This window comes from Bombyx mori, chromosome 3, assembly GCF_030269925.1.
Source record: "Bombyx mori chromosome 3, ASM3026992v2".
Lineage (NCBI taxonomy): Eukaryota > Metazoa > Arthropoda > Insecta > Lepidoptera > Bombycidae > Bombyx > Bombyx mori.
In genome coordinates, this window is record NC_085109.1 from 13736122 (window position 1) to 13754135 (window position 18014).

Genomic DNA, 18014 nt, shown 5'->3' on the forward strand with positions numbered 1-18014 from the left:
ACATGCAAATCTGGGTAAGAACGTATTAAGATTGGAGGATTCGTTTCTTTTGGGAAAAGCAACAAAAAATTCTGGTAATGCGACAGATATGAACATTGATTTAAATTTATTATTATCGAATTGTCGCGTTTTATGACGTCCCATCGACTTATTGGATAATCACCAAGTCGGAATATGATGGGATGTGGATTTTAAATGGACCAAAAGTCTCCGGTATCCCTTTTCCACTTCATCCAAGTTCTACCGCAATGAAAACAACGGTCAACGAATGTCGCTACCCACGTGAATAAGAATAAGTGACTGCTCCTATTAGGTAAAGTAATTGTGTAAATCAGGGGTGAGCAACCTTTTTAATCAATGGGCCAATTTTAATTTTAATGTTTTTTGGCGGGCCGCACATAGTTTAACTGTTATTAATAATTTCCGAAACATTATTTGTAATGTATATTAGATTAAAAAAATATGAAACTACAAAAAGAAGAATTAAATAATACAAATTTTAATGCAAGATAAAAACAAACAAGAAAAGAACAGAAAAACAAATTGATGGGAGAATGTCGATAAAATAAATTCAATTTTAGAAATGCTTGGAGTCCCGCATGTTGCTCATCCTTTATGTAAATTAAAAATTAAAACTCATGTTCAATTACAGAACTAGCATATAACCACTTCTGTTCTCCTAATAATACAGATTTATACTTTCAACAAAACACCAACAAACATAAAAGGTAGAAAATGAAATGTGAGTTATTAAAAATTCAATTCAATCCAAGTAAATTGGTTCGCTCGCCACATCATTACACTGAAACCCAAAAAATTGTATCAAGAGCAAATTCCGAGGCAGCCTACGTTTGACTGGCTCCGTGTGCAGCGAATAATATTTCAACACATATGTTCATATTATTATGTATGTATATTTGAGTTGGCAATTCGTGAAAATAATGTCGGAATAAATTAGTTTCAATTTCATTTTCATTAAAATTAATTTCATTCATTAATTCAGTTTGATTAAAAGAAAAAATTTTGCTCACAGCCCACCTGGTTTTAAGTGGTTACTGGAGCCCATAGGCATCTACAACGCAAATGCGCCACCCACCTCGAGATATAAGTTCTAAGGTCTCAGTATAGTTACAACGGCTTACTGCTTACTGCTTCACGGTGGAAATGGTGGTACCTACTGTGCGAACTCACAAGAGGTCCTACCACCAGTAAAGTTAAAGGCAAAGCCACAGTCGTACCTATTTCGGTAGCGAAACAGTCATGATTTGCGAACAACTAAGCTACGCAAATAAATTTAAAAATTAAATGAAAAACCATTCTAAATCAGGTTTACGACTTACAACACACACTAACAGCCTGGCCACGGGACATTCGCCGATGCGAATATTCGCGCGGTGCGAACGGCGAAGCGTCTAGCGACTAAAACAAGCGCATAGAAATGTACCTAACAAGCCACGCGCACCGGCGACCGGCGAAGCGACCGGCGAAATGTACCGAGCGAATCGCGCGATGCGGCGGGCGAGCAAAACAAATGCATGAATACGGACGGCGCGAGCCACGGAGTCGAGCGGTAGTCGCGGCGAATAGTACAGTGATTAAATGAGTTTAGTTGTTTTCGCCGCGAAAAATTAACGCCGAAATTTTTATATTTTTTATTTATTTTTTATTTTATATTTTTAAAGTCGTCGTGGCCTAACGGACGTCCGGTGCAATCGTGTTGAGCGATGCACCGGTGTTCGAATATCAGGCGGGTACCAATTTTTGTAATGAAATACGTACTCAACAAATGTTCACGGTTGATTTCCACGGTGAAGGAATAACATCGTGTAATAAAAATGAAATCCTCAAAATTATAATTTGCGTAATTACTGGTGGTAGGACCTCTTGTGAGTCCACACGGGTGGGTACTATCACCCTGCCTATTTCTGCCGTGAAGTAGTAATGCGTTTCGGTTTGAAGGGTGAGGCAGCCATTATAACTATACTTGAGACCTTAGAACTTATATCTCAAGGTGGGTGGCGCATTTACGTTGTGGATGTCTATGGGCTCCAGTAACCACTTAACACAAGGTGGGCTGTGAGCTCGTCCACCCATCTAAGCAATAAAAAAATAAAATAGCTGAAATATTAGCTAGACCAGCTATTTGGAAGTCTAGCCACCCAAAGTATTTCTCGTACTTCTTGTGGAATTCTCCATCTATAGGTATACTCCGATTCTTATTCAAATCATGTACTTCACAATCTTTTCCAAATACCTATTATTTGGAACCAAAAAACTATTAATTTGTAAGCAATATCGAGATAATTTCGATATAGACATTTCGCTGTCGGACTTCCTTACTAGTCGCGGCGGCGAACGTGAGTACCCGTGGCCTGCAAACGGTGCTGCGCGAATGGTCGCCTCGCCCACCGCTTCGCTGTTCGCACCGCCGATCCCCGTGGCCAGGCCGTAAGCTAGTGTCCGTTTATTTTTTTTGTTATCGACGGGAAAACGATCTCGGTGCAGTGATGCAGTGGTCGCTGAAGCCCGTGGATATGATAGAGTGACAACCACCATCAACCTTGAGAGGCTCAAACGCGTCTTGTACGAATAAAATAACATATCATTATCAAATCAAAATAGACTGAAAGTGACACCTGTGACAGAGAAGCTGAGAAGTGTGCGTTTGGGATGGTATGCACATATGATGAGACGAAATGACAATGAGGTTGGTAAGAGAATGTTAACTATGAATGTGGAAGGACATAGAGGAAGAGGTAGACCTAAGAAGAAATGGATGGATTGCGTGAAAGACGATATGTGTAAGAGGGGAGTGAGCGAAGAAATGGTATATGATAGAAGAGTATGGAAGGAGAAAACATGTTGCGCCGACCCCAGGTTACTGGGAGAAGGGCAGGATAATGATGAGTAGACTATTGATAACCGTAATAATCCTTTAATATTTATTTGAGCTAATTCCAAATTTTAATTGATTTCACTCGATATCTTGTCTGATATTTAACGCTGAATAAGGATTTAAACACTAATTAATTAATCAAACGAGATTTGCAGGTTTGACGGCACTTGGAATTGGTTTATAATTGAGTGATCCATGCTTATTCGACAGGGCCGTACTCAGGACGAAATGGTCGGGTTGAGAGCGTGTAAAATTTAACAGAACTAGAGTAATAATTTATGCTACGGTTTTCTGATGCTTTCAAACGAATTATTAGAAGAATTCGCTTAATTTGGAACAAGAAGTAGACTTCCTGTAGTGGAAATAATAAATTTTTTTATTGTCCTAATCAGGCGAGCATACGGCACATCTGATGGTAAGTGGTTACCGTCACTAGTAGACGTCAGAAATACCAGGGACACAGCCAAGCCCCTGCCTACCGCAGATTTCATTTATAACTTCAAAATGACCACCGATAATAGTTTTTGAAGTTACTTAAACAGTTAAAAAGCCGTTACCTTTATTTTAAAAAAGCTTAATAAAAAACGGAGAAAAATAACCACTGGAGGTACGTTACCATTATTATAAAAAAGGTTAATAAAAAAAGGAGAAAAAATAACTGCTGGGCGCACATTAATATTAATATCGAAAGCTTTTTTTATTACATCTTATCTGACGTCATTACTCTTAGCGAAGTAAATGGAAACCAGTAGGCTTAATTAAAAAATTTAACTTGTTTCTTTGAATTTGTATATATATTTTTGGGGCGACTCATCGATGTTCAATTGCGAGATCCAAAGAATGAAGCAGAAAGCAGGTATGCAGACTTGTCAGCGTCCAACATTCTACCCGCAGTCCTTGGTCTGTGTCATAATGAAGAGCTTTATGGTGGTCGCTACAGACAATATAATAAGAGCGCGATAAGATAGACAGAGAGAAAGCCCACTGAGTTTCTCACCGGATCTTCTCAGTGGGTCGCGTTTCCGATCCGGTGGTAGATTCTGCGCAGCACTGCTCTTGCTAGGGCCAGTGTTAGCAACACTCCGGTTTGAGCCCCGTGAGCTCACCTACACGTCAAGAGAAGCTGAAATAGCCTCTCAATACCAGCATAGATAGAAAAAAAATAATGGGAGAGAGATTTCCATGGATTTTCTCCAATTACTTTCCTATCTTCTTTCATAGAACACTTCTCAAACACTTCACTAAGACATTCTTATTGAGCAAACTCAAATATAATCAAAGCCTTCAGTTCGCGCGGACTAATTAAACAATAAAATGCTTTTCATTAAATTTTTGCGTTAAATTTAACTTTACGAAGTAACTCAAAAGGAAAATCGGATCAAAGGCTAACAATTGAATTACAAATGCTGAACCCCCTTTAACCAATTTTAATAAGTGTTCTGAATTAATCAATGTCGGAAATGGCGAACGGATAAAAATGGAATGGATTTGATGCCACTTTGACCACTTACTCAATTGATAAGGGTGGTTTTGCATGGGCGCAAAACGAAGTTACAGTCCGATGCTTGTAAATGGTGCTTCTTCATCATGTGGCACTCAGAATACCAATCAATTATTTAAGCCAGCGCTTATTCAAGACAGGTCTGAGCAGTTATTCGACGGGATTGCAAGTCCACTCACCGATTAATCAAAGTTAAGATTAATCGATGACACCTTGCTTCTTCCCAGATATCTGATTGATCAAGATTATTTTGAACAATGTGTCGTGTTTTCAACAAACGCTTCGCAAGAAAGATAGGCTTTTATACCAATACGCATGCCCACAAAACGGCTGCCTATTCATATATATATTTGTCGGAGACGGTCATTAGTTTGGTAGCTAAACGAAACGCAGCGCGATTCCCGAGAGATGGCAGCACGATTGCGGTATCGTCGGAACTCGGCTAACGTTGCGCTACGACAGCTCACACTTACAAACCAGCCTTCTTGAAGAGCGGTGCTTCCGTCCTAAGAACTGTCATTCGTTTTCGTTAGCTAACGTCAAGAGAAGATTGCTAAATTGTTCTAAGACAGCAAACGTGATTGGTATACTCAATGTTTCTCTTAGCTCGATCACCCTATTCGTACCTACAATGTCTGACGATGGTGTTAATAATTGTGGCTTCTCAGACATATAAAAATTCACCCAAGTGGATTCCGAGTGCGTACCTGGATTGTACACGTGCCGCGAAGACAACTCGGTTAAATCGGTGTATACCATTAATTACACGTGTCAACTCGAATGTGTGCTTAATAGAGAATTCATGAATTTACGTCTTTAAAGAGATATCTTTGTCACTGTCTAATTTAATTCAGAGGACTAAAGTATGACGTTGGACTATAGTTTTTTTTTATCGCTACATACTTTACGCTGCTTAATTTGTTTTGCAATCTAATTTCCCTTCTAGGATGTATGTATACATATACGTCGTAAGACGAATCTTCTTCTTCTTCAACCCGTGGCCACCTGAGTGTAGACTTTATAGGCAGCAGCTTGGTTCTGCCCCTGGCATTGCTGAAGTCCATGGGCGACGGTAACCACTCACCATCAGGTGGGCCATATGCTCGTCTGCCTACCAGGAAAAAAAAAAGGTTTCTTCAAAATAAGGCGAATAATTACAAAAAAGATGTGTGTTGTCGTGGGACACCGGATAGGAACAAAGTTCCTTATTATAAATATATTAATTTTAAACTCTATTCGAGGTATTAAAAAAATAATTATTCGGTTATATATTTTTATTATGATTTTTTTTTTTGATAAAAATAAAAAAAAACTACTTTACAAAGTTATCAACTTTATTTTATTCACAATGATTTATAAAAAATACATATTAAAAGTATGTTATTTTTTGTACGTTATTACAAAGTTAAGTCGTACCCTGTGTGCATTACTAATAAAAATCTTACGTTACGGACGTTTTTTCCCGGTTAGGGTACCCCTCCGCATCGTCCCATAAGGAACTTTGTTCCAAGAAAATAGAAATCTTATGTTACTGACGTTTTTTCCCGGTTAGGGTACCCGTCCACAATGCCCATAAGGAACTTCGTTCCAAAAAAAATAATTGTTTATATTACAATCCAAAGTTTAAAGTACAACCCAAAGCTTGAAAAGGATTAATGTTGAAATGTTTTCAACTTAATGTATGCAAAGCCGAGCTTGAGCAGTCATCGTTTGAGGTTAATCACGGAATTAGTTTTATGGGAATCTGCAAACCCTCTTACTTGATGATAGATTTATTCACAATTTCCACCGTTGGGATGGACGGATTAACACTTAACATGTTTATCTACACAAAACACACTTAATATATTCACATAGAACTCGTATATATATATATGAATATAAAGCTTCCCGTTTATTATTAGGACTTTTATTGCTTTATGCAATATTGCTGGCTCCTAAATAACGTCTTCCCGGATACATCGTTTAGGAAAACACAGCGGCTCAGGCCGAAAGAGAGATTGTGAAAAAAAAAATGATAATTTCGTCGCTAATTTCCCATCACTTCTACTTCTAATTTTTTTTTTTTTTTTGTTGCACCGATCGGCGAACGAGCTCACAGCCCATCTGGTGTTAAGTGGCTACCGGAGCCCATAGATATCTACAACGTAAATGCCACTACCCAGCTTGAGATATGAGTTCTAAGGTTTCAGTAGTTACAACGGCTGCTCCACCCTTCAAACTGAAACGCATTACTGCTTCACGGCAGAAATAGGCTGAGTGGTGGTACCTACCCGTGCGGACTCACAAGACATCCTACCATCAGTAAAAAAGCATTTTGTCTGGATAACTATTATCTAAGATTCTTGTCTTTTCGACAGGCATCGTGAACACAGAATATATGATACATATGTCCAACCTATTACTTAGTCTGGCCATAAATACTGTTACAATTAAAACAGTTTCAGTATTCTTCTACAATTATTAAATACAATACACGAAAGGCGACTCAATCCCTTATGACTGTGTCAAACGAAAATCGAGGCCCGACAGAGGAGGTCTCGCACAATACAAGTTAATACCCAGAGCCTTATTTTGGGTCAGATTACTCTCAGCCTCCGACCGAATGGGTATTAGCAGCTTTATACAGACGCGTATTACACACCCTGACATTAGAACAGATAATCCGCTTTTTTAAGAATGAGAATCGAACCCACGACGTTCAGCTCAGCAGTAAGCTACTACGCTGTTCGCTTAACCTTGATAAAGAGTACCACACAACCATCTAGGCTAGGTTGCGGGTTAGCGGAGCCTCCGGCATTTCTGACGTCGTATGCTCGTCTGCCTACAAGGGCTTTTACTGGTGGTAGGATCTCTTGTGAGTCCGCGCGGGTAGGTACCACCGCCCTGCCCATTTCTGCCGTGAAGCAGTAATGCGTTTCGGTTTGAAGGGTGGGGCAGCCGTTGTAACTATATTTGAAACCTTAAAACTTATATCTCAAGGTGGGTGGCGCATTTACGTCATAGATATCTATGGGCTCCAGTAACCACTTAACATCAGGTGGGCTGTGAGCTCGTCCAACCATCTAAGCAATAAAAAAAAGGGCAATAAAAAATATACGCAATTAATAAACTATAATCTTTTAGCAAATTGTGAGCCCCTAGGTAGGCCCGCAAGTACCACCGTCCTGGAGACTTGTTTCAAACCAAGCTTCATTCAGCGGCCGATTAAAAAGATTGATCATGAATTCGACTCTATCTGTTATTTCAGTGGGCTCACGTGAACATGAAACCACAGATGGGTCGTGAGCCTTCCAACATAAACAGTACAATAAAATAATATGGAAGACAGAAAAGAAAAATATTGACATTAAAAGAAATTGATAAAAAACTTCACTAACATTATTATACAACTAGAGCCATCTATCCTCAGGCGCGGTCAAAGCTTCCTAAGAAACGGAGGCGAGTGCTACCAGTTGAACAGCCTCGAAGGAAACGCGACGCCAGCGCCTCCAATCGACGCGTCAATGCTGTAAAACACCCGGTCGTAATCAAGGAGTTTTCGCCGGGAGCTAATAAATTTGGTAAGTCTTCACGAAAATGTCCATAGATGGCGCTGTTCGCAAAATCTCGGTTTCGAAATACTTCGAGAAAATCTTCATAGATGGCATGCAAGTTCGATTCAATGTTTGAGTTTGAGAGGTTTTATGTGCTTTTAAATAACTTACACAAAGCAATTTTAGTAAAAAAGTCAGGCTTGAATAGCAGTGTTATTTACATACAATACTCATTATAAAGCATCAAACAAATACTTTTTTTTTAGTAAATTCACGTAATTCATAAAACCTCATTGTAATAGTGACATTACATCCGCTTAAGAAGATGTAATTCATTTCATATATCTCAAATCATCGATTTAAGTCCATAAGTGTACGTAATATACACTCATCTACGCTCATAAATTTCGTCAGATGCTCATTCGTCTACCTCTAATTTATACAAACTACTGGTGGTAGGACCTCTACTGAGTCCGCATGGGTAGGTACCACCACCCTGCCTATTTCTGCCGTGAAGCAGTAATGCGTTTCGAGTTAAAGGGCGGGGTAGTCGTTGTAACTATATTGCGACATTAGAACTTATATGTCAAGGTGAGTGGCGCATTTACGTTGTAGATGTCTATAAGCTTCAGTAAGTACTTAGCACCAGGTAGGCTGTGAGCTCGTCTACCCATCTAAGCAATAAAAATAAATAAATAAAAACGTTTATTATTAAAATTTATTAAAATACGTTTTTAATTTTCCTAAAAGGAAATCTGGAATTAATTTATTTCTATTTTACCATTTCCAGGTGTGAATGGAATGAACATGATCAGTCTGGCTCTACAGGGTCCACCAAACCTCCTGCGGCCACCTTCGACCCAGCCACTCCAAGCTAGGGCTCCTATTGGTAAAGCACAACTTTTTATGACACCAAATATGTACAAGGAGCTTTGAGCTATACTTAAGGGACACTAATGGATTGTATTGCGAATTCAATAAGCCCATTTGAATAATAGATTATTTAAATACCGCCAATAAGAATTCGTGGCTTAATTTTCGTATTATGAACAAAATAGAAATAATCATAATAATATAATGATAAATTGTCTTACAGTATGTCATTGATGATCATTATGAGACAGAGATTTATTCATTACAGTCAAAATTTAGGAGTAAAAAGAAAATTTTATTCCAATTTTGATTACGAACGGAAAAAAATATAATTTGTTACATTTAAGTTGAAACATTAAAATACAAAAGTCAATAGGGAAATTTTAGGAACGAAAAAATCCTTCGACTTTCCCTAAGGCCAAAGCATTTTCATTTCGATGCATAAAATTAAACAACAGTCAGCTATTTTTATATTCTGTACTATATTTTCTATGTTGTTCAATTAATTTCCTTTTTATTTTATTTTACCTACCATTTTATAAAATCTGACTAGATCAATAAAAAATAGAAATATTGGAACGAAGTTCCTTATCGCGCGTTGTGAAAGGGGGCTAGACGGAAAAAATTCTTACGAAAAGTTGTCACGACACTTTTTAGATCCGTCATTCTGACCAATCAACATGTAGGCGCCTATCGCGTGACATTGCTCGTATCCGATTGGTCCGCGTAATGAGTACAGTTTCTTGAGATAGCGTTTCAACAATAGTAATTTAGTTCATAATATTGTTTTTTTCTTCTTCATAATGTCGTAATTTATTATTATAACTTAAAAAAAAATTACAATTCCTTCACTAATTAATCGAAAGGAACTTCGTTCCATCCGAGTCTCCCTTGACACCTCTGAAGTTTTTTTTTTTTTTTTTCAAAATGTGATTGATTAAACAAAGGCTTTGTAAAACTCTATTCGTATTTACTACAAAACTCTTCCACCTTTTTAACAATATTCTGAGCCACTCATTAAAAACCAATTAAAGAGTACTAACATTAATTCCCATAATCCGATTTTAATGCACGATAAGACAATTCTCCTCTGTTTTCCAGTTGAAAGTCCTATCATTCACACACAATCGGGGGCGATATCGTTGGCGTCTCTGCAACCGCCTCTCCTGACCGCACCGCCCCTGCAACCACGCCCTGCAACCACCGGCTCCTTAGACCTCATGCTGCCGCTACAACCGAAACTACTTCCAGGCTACAACCTGCAGTCTTCGTATCTCTCGAACACACTGTCGACAGTTCGACCGCCAGATTTCGATAAAGAAAAAGAGTTCAAACCGAAAGTAGAGATAATAGTTGAGAAAGTAGAGTCGATCGATAGTGACAGTAGAGACAGTGAAAATAATTGTGTCGATAGTGTTTGTAAGGACGAAGTCAATAATGTTATTGATAGTAGAACGACGAATAATTACAGAGATAACGAGAATAGTCCTAATAATAATTCATAATGGTTGCGTTGTGTTGTGAATATCGGAGCCAGTAATAATATTTGCGCTGTAATCAAAACAGACGGTTATAGAACATGGCGAAGAATGGTGATAATTAATTTAATATTCGAAGCGATTCAAATCCCAATGAATGTAAGTAAACTGAAGATAATGCGCTAAATATATTAATATATTAAAAAAAGCACTAGCAATTCTAAACATAAAGTTTTTATTACTATTTTTTGAATTCTGAAATAGAATAATAATTTTGACAACACAGTCATTGTAAATCAATCAACGATTCAGGTCGTACGTGCACGTGTTGTATGTAACTAATTAAAATAAAATAAAAATAATCTTCTCTCTGAATATATCTAATTATTGAAGCGACCAGCACAAAATACAGTCCACGCTCTACACACTTGGTACTCAAACACCCTATATAATATTTACATATAAGTTCAAGTCGTCACTCATGAATACAGAAATGTTAGAGGCAAGCCAGGGTGCCGCTTTTAGCTAAGATGTCTTTATTCTCCTGCTACATTGGGTAGAATTGTGCATAAGTTCGTTTGAACGCCGAGTGACTAGTGGATAATAAATTTTAAATGCACTGGCAATTCTCATTGTAGTCCCAAAATAGACTGGTCTGGTAAAATATGTTAGTAAAAAAAGATCGGACTCCACATAATTATTCACCTAAATTTTTCCTATAATGTGTTCGTTGTAGATGAACGAAATACGAGGATCTGTAATTCTATAAGTAACATCGCAACGATATATATGAAAATCAAGCTAAGTAATAACATTATATAGTTAGTAAACGCTTAAGCGGCGTAAATAAGTTGGCAGCGTCTTGGCTCTGACCCTGACATCGCTGACGTCCATGAGCGACGGTGACCACTTACCATCAGGTGGGCTGTATGCTCGTCTGCCTACAAAGGCAAGAAATTTTTTTTTTTTTTTTCATAAAAATGTTGCTAAAAGTATATTAGGTCCGATTCCTCTTTTCCACTAATGTCGCGTCGTGGTCACTTGTGAAGCAGGCGCGGTATAAGACTCAGTTGGATTCAAATAGAAGTCAAACTACTATTTAATTCGATAATCCATAAATTTGTGGCCGAAGCAAAATAGTGGTCTCCCCTCGCCCTCAGGGTACCTCAACACGCCCTGGGACTCATGAACAATATGATTCACCTACTTATTTAAATCTTTCAAAATTATTAACTGGCTCACATTTGTACATAGATTGATACATACAAAGATTAACAAATATAAAGCATATACCTATAAAACCCCATACTATTCGAATACTAATTAAGTTACTTGAAATATGAGAAAATTTAGTTTTGTAAAAATTGTAAGATTAATCGAATTAATTGTAGAATATCTAGTCATAGAAAAATGTGTCAAATTTTAACATTTACTGTAATGAAGGTTACGTTGTTTTTTGTTTGTATTGTTGAAAGGAAAATAAACCTACTGTTTCATATTTTAAATACGTATTTCGAATTAGAAGACGGAGGCCGATTAAGTACCTAATTAATAAAAAAAAAAAAAAAGATGTGTGGTGTCGTGGGACACCGGATAAGAACGAAGCTCCTTAATATAAAAATATTAATTTTAAGTTCTATTCGAGGTATAAAGAAAATAAAACTGGAGGTTTCGCAACAACCCTTATTGTGGTACACTTCATTCACGGTTGTTGCGTAAGAGTTAGTGTATTGCGCAAACAAACGCTCTGAGATCGTGGTCAATGAATGGATAAAAAATATTATGTTATTTTTTGTACGTTATTACAAAGCTAAGTCGTACACTGTGTGCATTACTAATTTGTACGTTATTACAAAGTTAAGTCGTACACCGTGTGCATTACTAATAATAATCTTACGTTACGGACGTTTTTTCCCGGTTAGGGTACCCCTCCACATCATGACATAAAGAACTTCGTTCCGAAAAGCATTCAAATCAAGATATATGTGGTAAGCTGTCTGTTTTCAATACATCACTACACTTTTTTTGTCCTTGCCTAATTATAATGAACAAACAGTTTAACGAACTAAAATAAATAGTAGTTTAAAAAAACTAACAGAAATACGATTTTTATAGAAAATCTAACTAAAAAATAGAAAATAATATTTAATAAATTTGAATTAAAAATAGTGTAAGAAAAAATAATTTTATTGTAAAAAAGCGTGGCGGTGCTTTTCAGAAAATATCCTGAACAGGTTATTTTGATAATAATCAACCCTTCTACTCAGATATGTTCATAAAATATTTATAACTACCGATACCATCCATGCAGCCCACGCTTTTTTTTTTAAATTAGTTTTCTATTTTTAGTTGGGTTTTCTATAAAAGTGTATTTTGTTATAATAGTTTTTTAAACTACCAAATTTCGAGTTAATCCGACGTTTTGAAGGGGATCAAAATCATGTTCAAAGATTCCGTTACAAACATACATAGTCTGAAGCTAATAAAAGCGTATTAATTACACTTACTCTTTAGGCATAATAATATGTTATGAGAAATACCCAATCTTAGTGTATTAAAGATGTGATATTGCCACAAATTAGTTTTGAGTGAAAAAGCGGTGCAAGTAAAATCAATATTGTTAGTTTTAACGTATTTAAAATGTTTCTTGTTCACCACTGCCCTTTTTTTTTATGCTGGGGAATCCATTTACGGATACCCGGTCGAGAGGGGTAATAGACCGGGTTATGTCGGACTCCGGCGCTTCCAGAGAAGAAGAGGGAGAAGAGGAAGACCACTGGTAGTAGGACCTCTTGTGAGTCCGCGCGGGTAGGTACCACCACCCTGCCTATTTCTGCCGTGAAGCAGTAATGCGTTTCGGTGTAAAGGGTGGGGCAGCCGTTGTAACTATACTGAGATCTTAGAACTTATATCTCAAGGTGGGTGGCGCATTTACGTTGTAGATGTCCATGGGCTCCAGTAACCACTTAACACCAGGTGGGCTGTGAGCTCGTCCACCCATCTAAGCATAAATAAATAAATAAAACTCCTCCTCTTCTTCCAATTCCTACCGGGAGACTACGATTACCGTTAAAATGGTGTCGCATTACCAATAATCTACCTAAATCTAATTTCATATGTCAATGAATTTAATTGAAATTCGTGCCAAATTATAAAAACAAGCTTTTGTGAATCTCAAGTGATATTTAATTAAGTAAAAAAAACAACTTTTTAATCCCCGCAATGTGCCAAAATGTAGATAGAACTTAAAATAGTTTTGTGAAATCTAGTCTCTAGTGAAAGCGGTTGTTTGAAATTAGTAATTTAATGTTAGTAATTGTATTATATTTGCGTTGAAGCACTTATTATTACTGAGTCGTCTATTATCAAAGGTGGCAATCTGTGCATTTGGACAAAAAAATGTTATTGATATGTCAACACAGATTGATTTGAATATAATCGTCTCCTTCAAAGAATACGTTTCAAAACCTGCATTAAATAAAGTATTAACTTAACCTGTTATTTATCTAAGATGTCGTTCCGAAGAGTTTTGTGACTGCCAATGGAATACAAAGTCAATAATTCGTTTTTCTGATTTACCAATAATTGTCCAAAAGTCACACGGCCGGCTTTGATAATAGTCGACTCTACTAAAAGATGAATGCGATCTAATTTAAGAATCTAAGTACACACATACATATAAGATTATTAGGTATGTTGTTTTATTTATATGTATTATATGTTTATTAAAATAAAACTTCAATGTGTTGCTCCGAAATAACAAAGAAACGACATTTAGAGTTTATTTATAATCTTGTTAGAAATTATTTTTCATAAAATTTTATACAATGACATAATATTTATCTGTCAAGGCTTCTCCACTTAACAGCACATGCGCGGACGTTCCGGCACATGTCGACAGCGCATGCGTGACATAATTAAAATTAAAGAAAGGAATAACTTTCTTTACATACATATAAAGTTCGTATAATCTAACACACTCCCAGTACATATACAAGACACGCTGAAGTACTCAAGTCATTCAAATAAATTAGCGTACATTATTTATTGGATTAATTGTCAAGTTGTTGATTTTGTTACTGTATTTTTTTATATAAAATGTAAAATAGTAAAGTTAATGTCTACATAATTTAAGAACAGATATTACATTAATCATTAGTAATTATTATATTTTAAACTCTATCTTTGTGTATATAGCTATATGTTTTTTTATTGTCCTTGTAGGCAGACGAGCATACGGCCCACCTGATGATGAGTGGTTACCGTAGCCCATGGACTTCAGCAATGCCAGGGGCAGAGCCAAGCCGCTGCCTACCGATGTATGTATGATGTATATATATTGTTAACTTATTCTATGATATTTTGATATTCAAACTCAATGCAACTTCAACACATAATACGATTGATTTCCTTAGATTATTCTTGGCTATGATAGTTATCTGTTTTAAACAATAGGTAAATAGAAATTCCAATGTAGAAGAATAAAGCCAATTTACAGAAAAAAGTAAGAGCCAAACACGAATCCGCATAAGATTCTTTTTAGTATTATCGTTCATCTGCAATGGGTATTAGGAATGACACAGTAGAGATATAACTCAAAAATACAAAATGCGATTTTAATTTTTGGCTTTAATATTTGTCCATTTAGTATCAACGCGCTACTAGAGCCCATGGCGATTATAACGTGATCACCACCAAAGATACGAAGTTATATATGAACCTCGATAACCACTTTTTTTTTTTGCTCTTGTAGGCAGATGGACATACAGCCCACCTGATGGTGAGTGGTTACCGTCGCCCATGAACTTCACCAATGGCAACGGCAGAGCCAAGCCGCTGCCTACCGCTTAATACTCTCCACAAGCCTCTTTTGAAGAAGGTCATTACAACTTGGACCACTAGGGCTGTGAGCTCGCTGGCTGCCCAGAACAAAAACACTAAAACTTTAATGCTGGAGGATACGTTAGTCTATGGATTGGTACTACCAACCTTCTTATTAATCAAGCATGCAGTACATTTTAGGGGAATAGAATAGCCGCTAATTCCTAAACCTTCATGAATCGAGAGCTTTTCTGCCTATCTATCCTCATGCATTCACATTCAGTCACGCCCGAATTCTCTCCTTGGTATACCTATATGTATATAAAATGTTTGTATATAAAATAATCATAGCTACATAAACACTTCTATTAGATTTAGAATATTTTTCTAATGTCACTGAATTATAATTACATTTATTTTGAACTTGTACGTGTTTCCTGTAAGTCTTTGTTCGAAAATGAAAATAAATTGGGAAGTTTTTAATGTTTGTTTCAATTTAAAAAAAGATCTTTGTGTTAATCTGAAACACTAATAATTAGGTAAAAGGTTTTTTGTTTCCGCACCAAAGCATCGAAGTCGTCGTGGCCTAAAGGATAAGATGTCCGGTGCATTCGTGATGAGCACCGGTGTTCGAATCCCAGGCGGGTACCAATTTTTCTAATGAAATACGTAGTCAACGAATTTTTACGATTGACTTCCATGGTGAAGGAATAACATCGTGTAATAAAAATGAAACCCGCAAAATTATAATTTGCGTAATTACTAGTGGTAGGGTCTCTTTTGAGTCCGCGCGGGTAGGTACCACCACCCTGCCTATTTATACCGTGAAGCAGTAATGGGTTTCGGTTTGAAGGGTGGGGCAGCCGTTGTAACTATACTGAGACCTTAGAACTTATATCTCAAGATGAGTGGCGCGTTTACGTTGTAGATGTCTATGGGCTCCAGTAACCACTTAACACCAGGTGGGCTGTGAGCTTGTCCACCCATCTAAGCAATAAAAAAATTAAAAAAAGCATTCGTGTGTGTCTACTGGGTGGAACGGCTGTGTGAATTTCGTTTCTTGTTTCCAAGGTCTATGACGTCATTCATGTTGTGATTGATGTCTATGGGTCCCGGTTCGTGGACTTACAACAGGTTGTTCGTGACGGGGCCATGAAACTGCCATACTTTAAGACAAATATGTTTTTTTTGTATGGAAACTAGCGACATCTTGTAGCGGATGCCTCTAAACTTAAATGTTGTTAAAATTAAGGTACTTAATTATGGTATAACTAAGCACCGAAAAAAAAAAAAAATGTCTTTATTTGTTACAGACAAATTGATGAAATTATATCCTTTTTGTAGTTTCTGAAAATTTACAAAATCCTTCATTAAAAATAAAATATTGGATAGGTAATGTGCTACTGCCATCTACAGGAGCAATGAGAAACTAATCGAAACGAAGCCATCTAGTGGCCGACGCCCGTAAACATTTTTGTTGAGTGCTTGAGTTGCTTAATTATAACTAATTTATGTGTATTATCTATTGTTCGTGATCTGGTACGCACAACTTGTAAAAATAAAAGGAACATAGACGGTTGAACTTTTAATTAAATAAAAATAACATTGACCTTAGGCCAGATATATTCATAAGCAACTTTTGGTTGATTATTCAAAGAAGCCTTTGCACGAAGTTGGTGTCCATATAAACCTTTAACTAAGTCCCAAATCGGAGCTCTGTTGGTCCTAAAATAGCTGTGTAGACCGGCTATGTTTGTTCACGTATTGATTGAACGCTATCCCAAAGCAATTTAATTATAACGTACCTGTCAGCGTTACGCCAGGGTTTTCACACATAAAATCTATAACAATGAAAATACAATACAATTATGTAAATACTAGCCGTACTCGCCCCTTTCGCTGGGCATTTCAAATTAACGTTATTATTTATTGTCATTATTATTAGGGAGTCCAACACTCATATAAATATTAGCCTATCTATTAAATACATGTATTTTCTACATGGATACCAAGTTTCAAGTCAATCGGATGCATGGTTCAATAATTATAACGGGACATCCGTAAAAACCACTGTAGATTTATATATTAGTATAGACATATAATTTACAATGAAATTCATTAATTACAATGAAAATACAATACAATTTTTGACGTAACAACGTCTTATAATTCGATAGAGCCGGCTATACGCACGAAAAAACATGACTCATGCGGCGTTACCTCGCTCTGTGGCGTTCCATTTAAGACTTAAAGTGCAACCGAGAGCGCGCAACGAGCGACAAAGAGGCACAATCGGCCTCCGCGTTCGGCAGCGTTCGGCAGCGTTCGACATCTGTCTCTCTCCTACTTGAGTGAGCGATGCATCCGCGTGGACAGCTGCTATACAATAATACATTTACATGTTTTCGTCAAGTATGAAGTTCAGTGAAAAGTGATTGTGGTGTCAATTGTTTATAGCAACTATAATTGCGATAATTGAAAAATGAAACCATTCCATTAGTATTTTCTTATGACGTTGTCACGTTCAACTATCGTCAGTAAACCGACTTTACAGACAACCGATTTTATCAGAAATCTCCAAACGCTTGAAGGAAGGTACACGTGATACTAAGGCTGGCTGGTACATTGCAGAGAGAGTGAGTCTGGCTGTCCAACGAGGTAACGCAGCCAGTATCTTGGGAACTGTATCTCCTTTAAGTGCATTGGAATATAAGTTAAAGTAAAAAATATTAAGTTTAAATTAAATTGATTTGTTCTACTGTATGAATTGATTAATGTCAAATTATTTTGATTTGTTAAAAAAAATTGTATATTGTAATTATTTGTTTAATTTTCAGCAATCGACCTTTTTTGAAGTTCTTTAGGCGCGTTATGAAAAATTGATGAGAGTGAAATTTTACAACGCGCGC

At 36.8% G+C, this 18014-nt stretch overlaps 1 protein-coding gene across 1 annotated transcript in view; it reads left to right on the forward strand.

Moving 5' to 3' along the window:
- Window positions 1-15588, forward strand: part of LOC101745659 (potassium voltage-gated channel protein Shaw) — a 226160-nt gene extending 210572 nt beyond the window's left edge. Inside the window, exons 8-10 of the mRNA XM_012688852.4 lie at window positions 7810-7960; window positions 8724-8822; window positions 9908-15588. Coding sequence (XP_012544306.2) covers window positions 7810-7960; window positions 8724-8822; window positions 9908-10311 — 654 coding nt within the window. The 3' untranslated portion in view covers window positions 10312-15588. The remainder of the gene's footprint in view (window positions 1-7809; window positions 7961-8723; window positions 8823-9907) is intronic.
- The last annotated feature ends 2426 nt before the right edge of the window (window positions 15589-18014 follow it).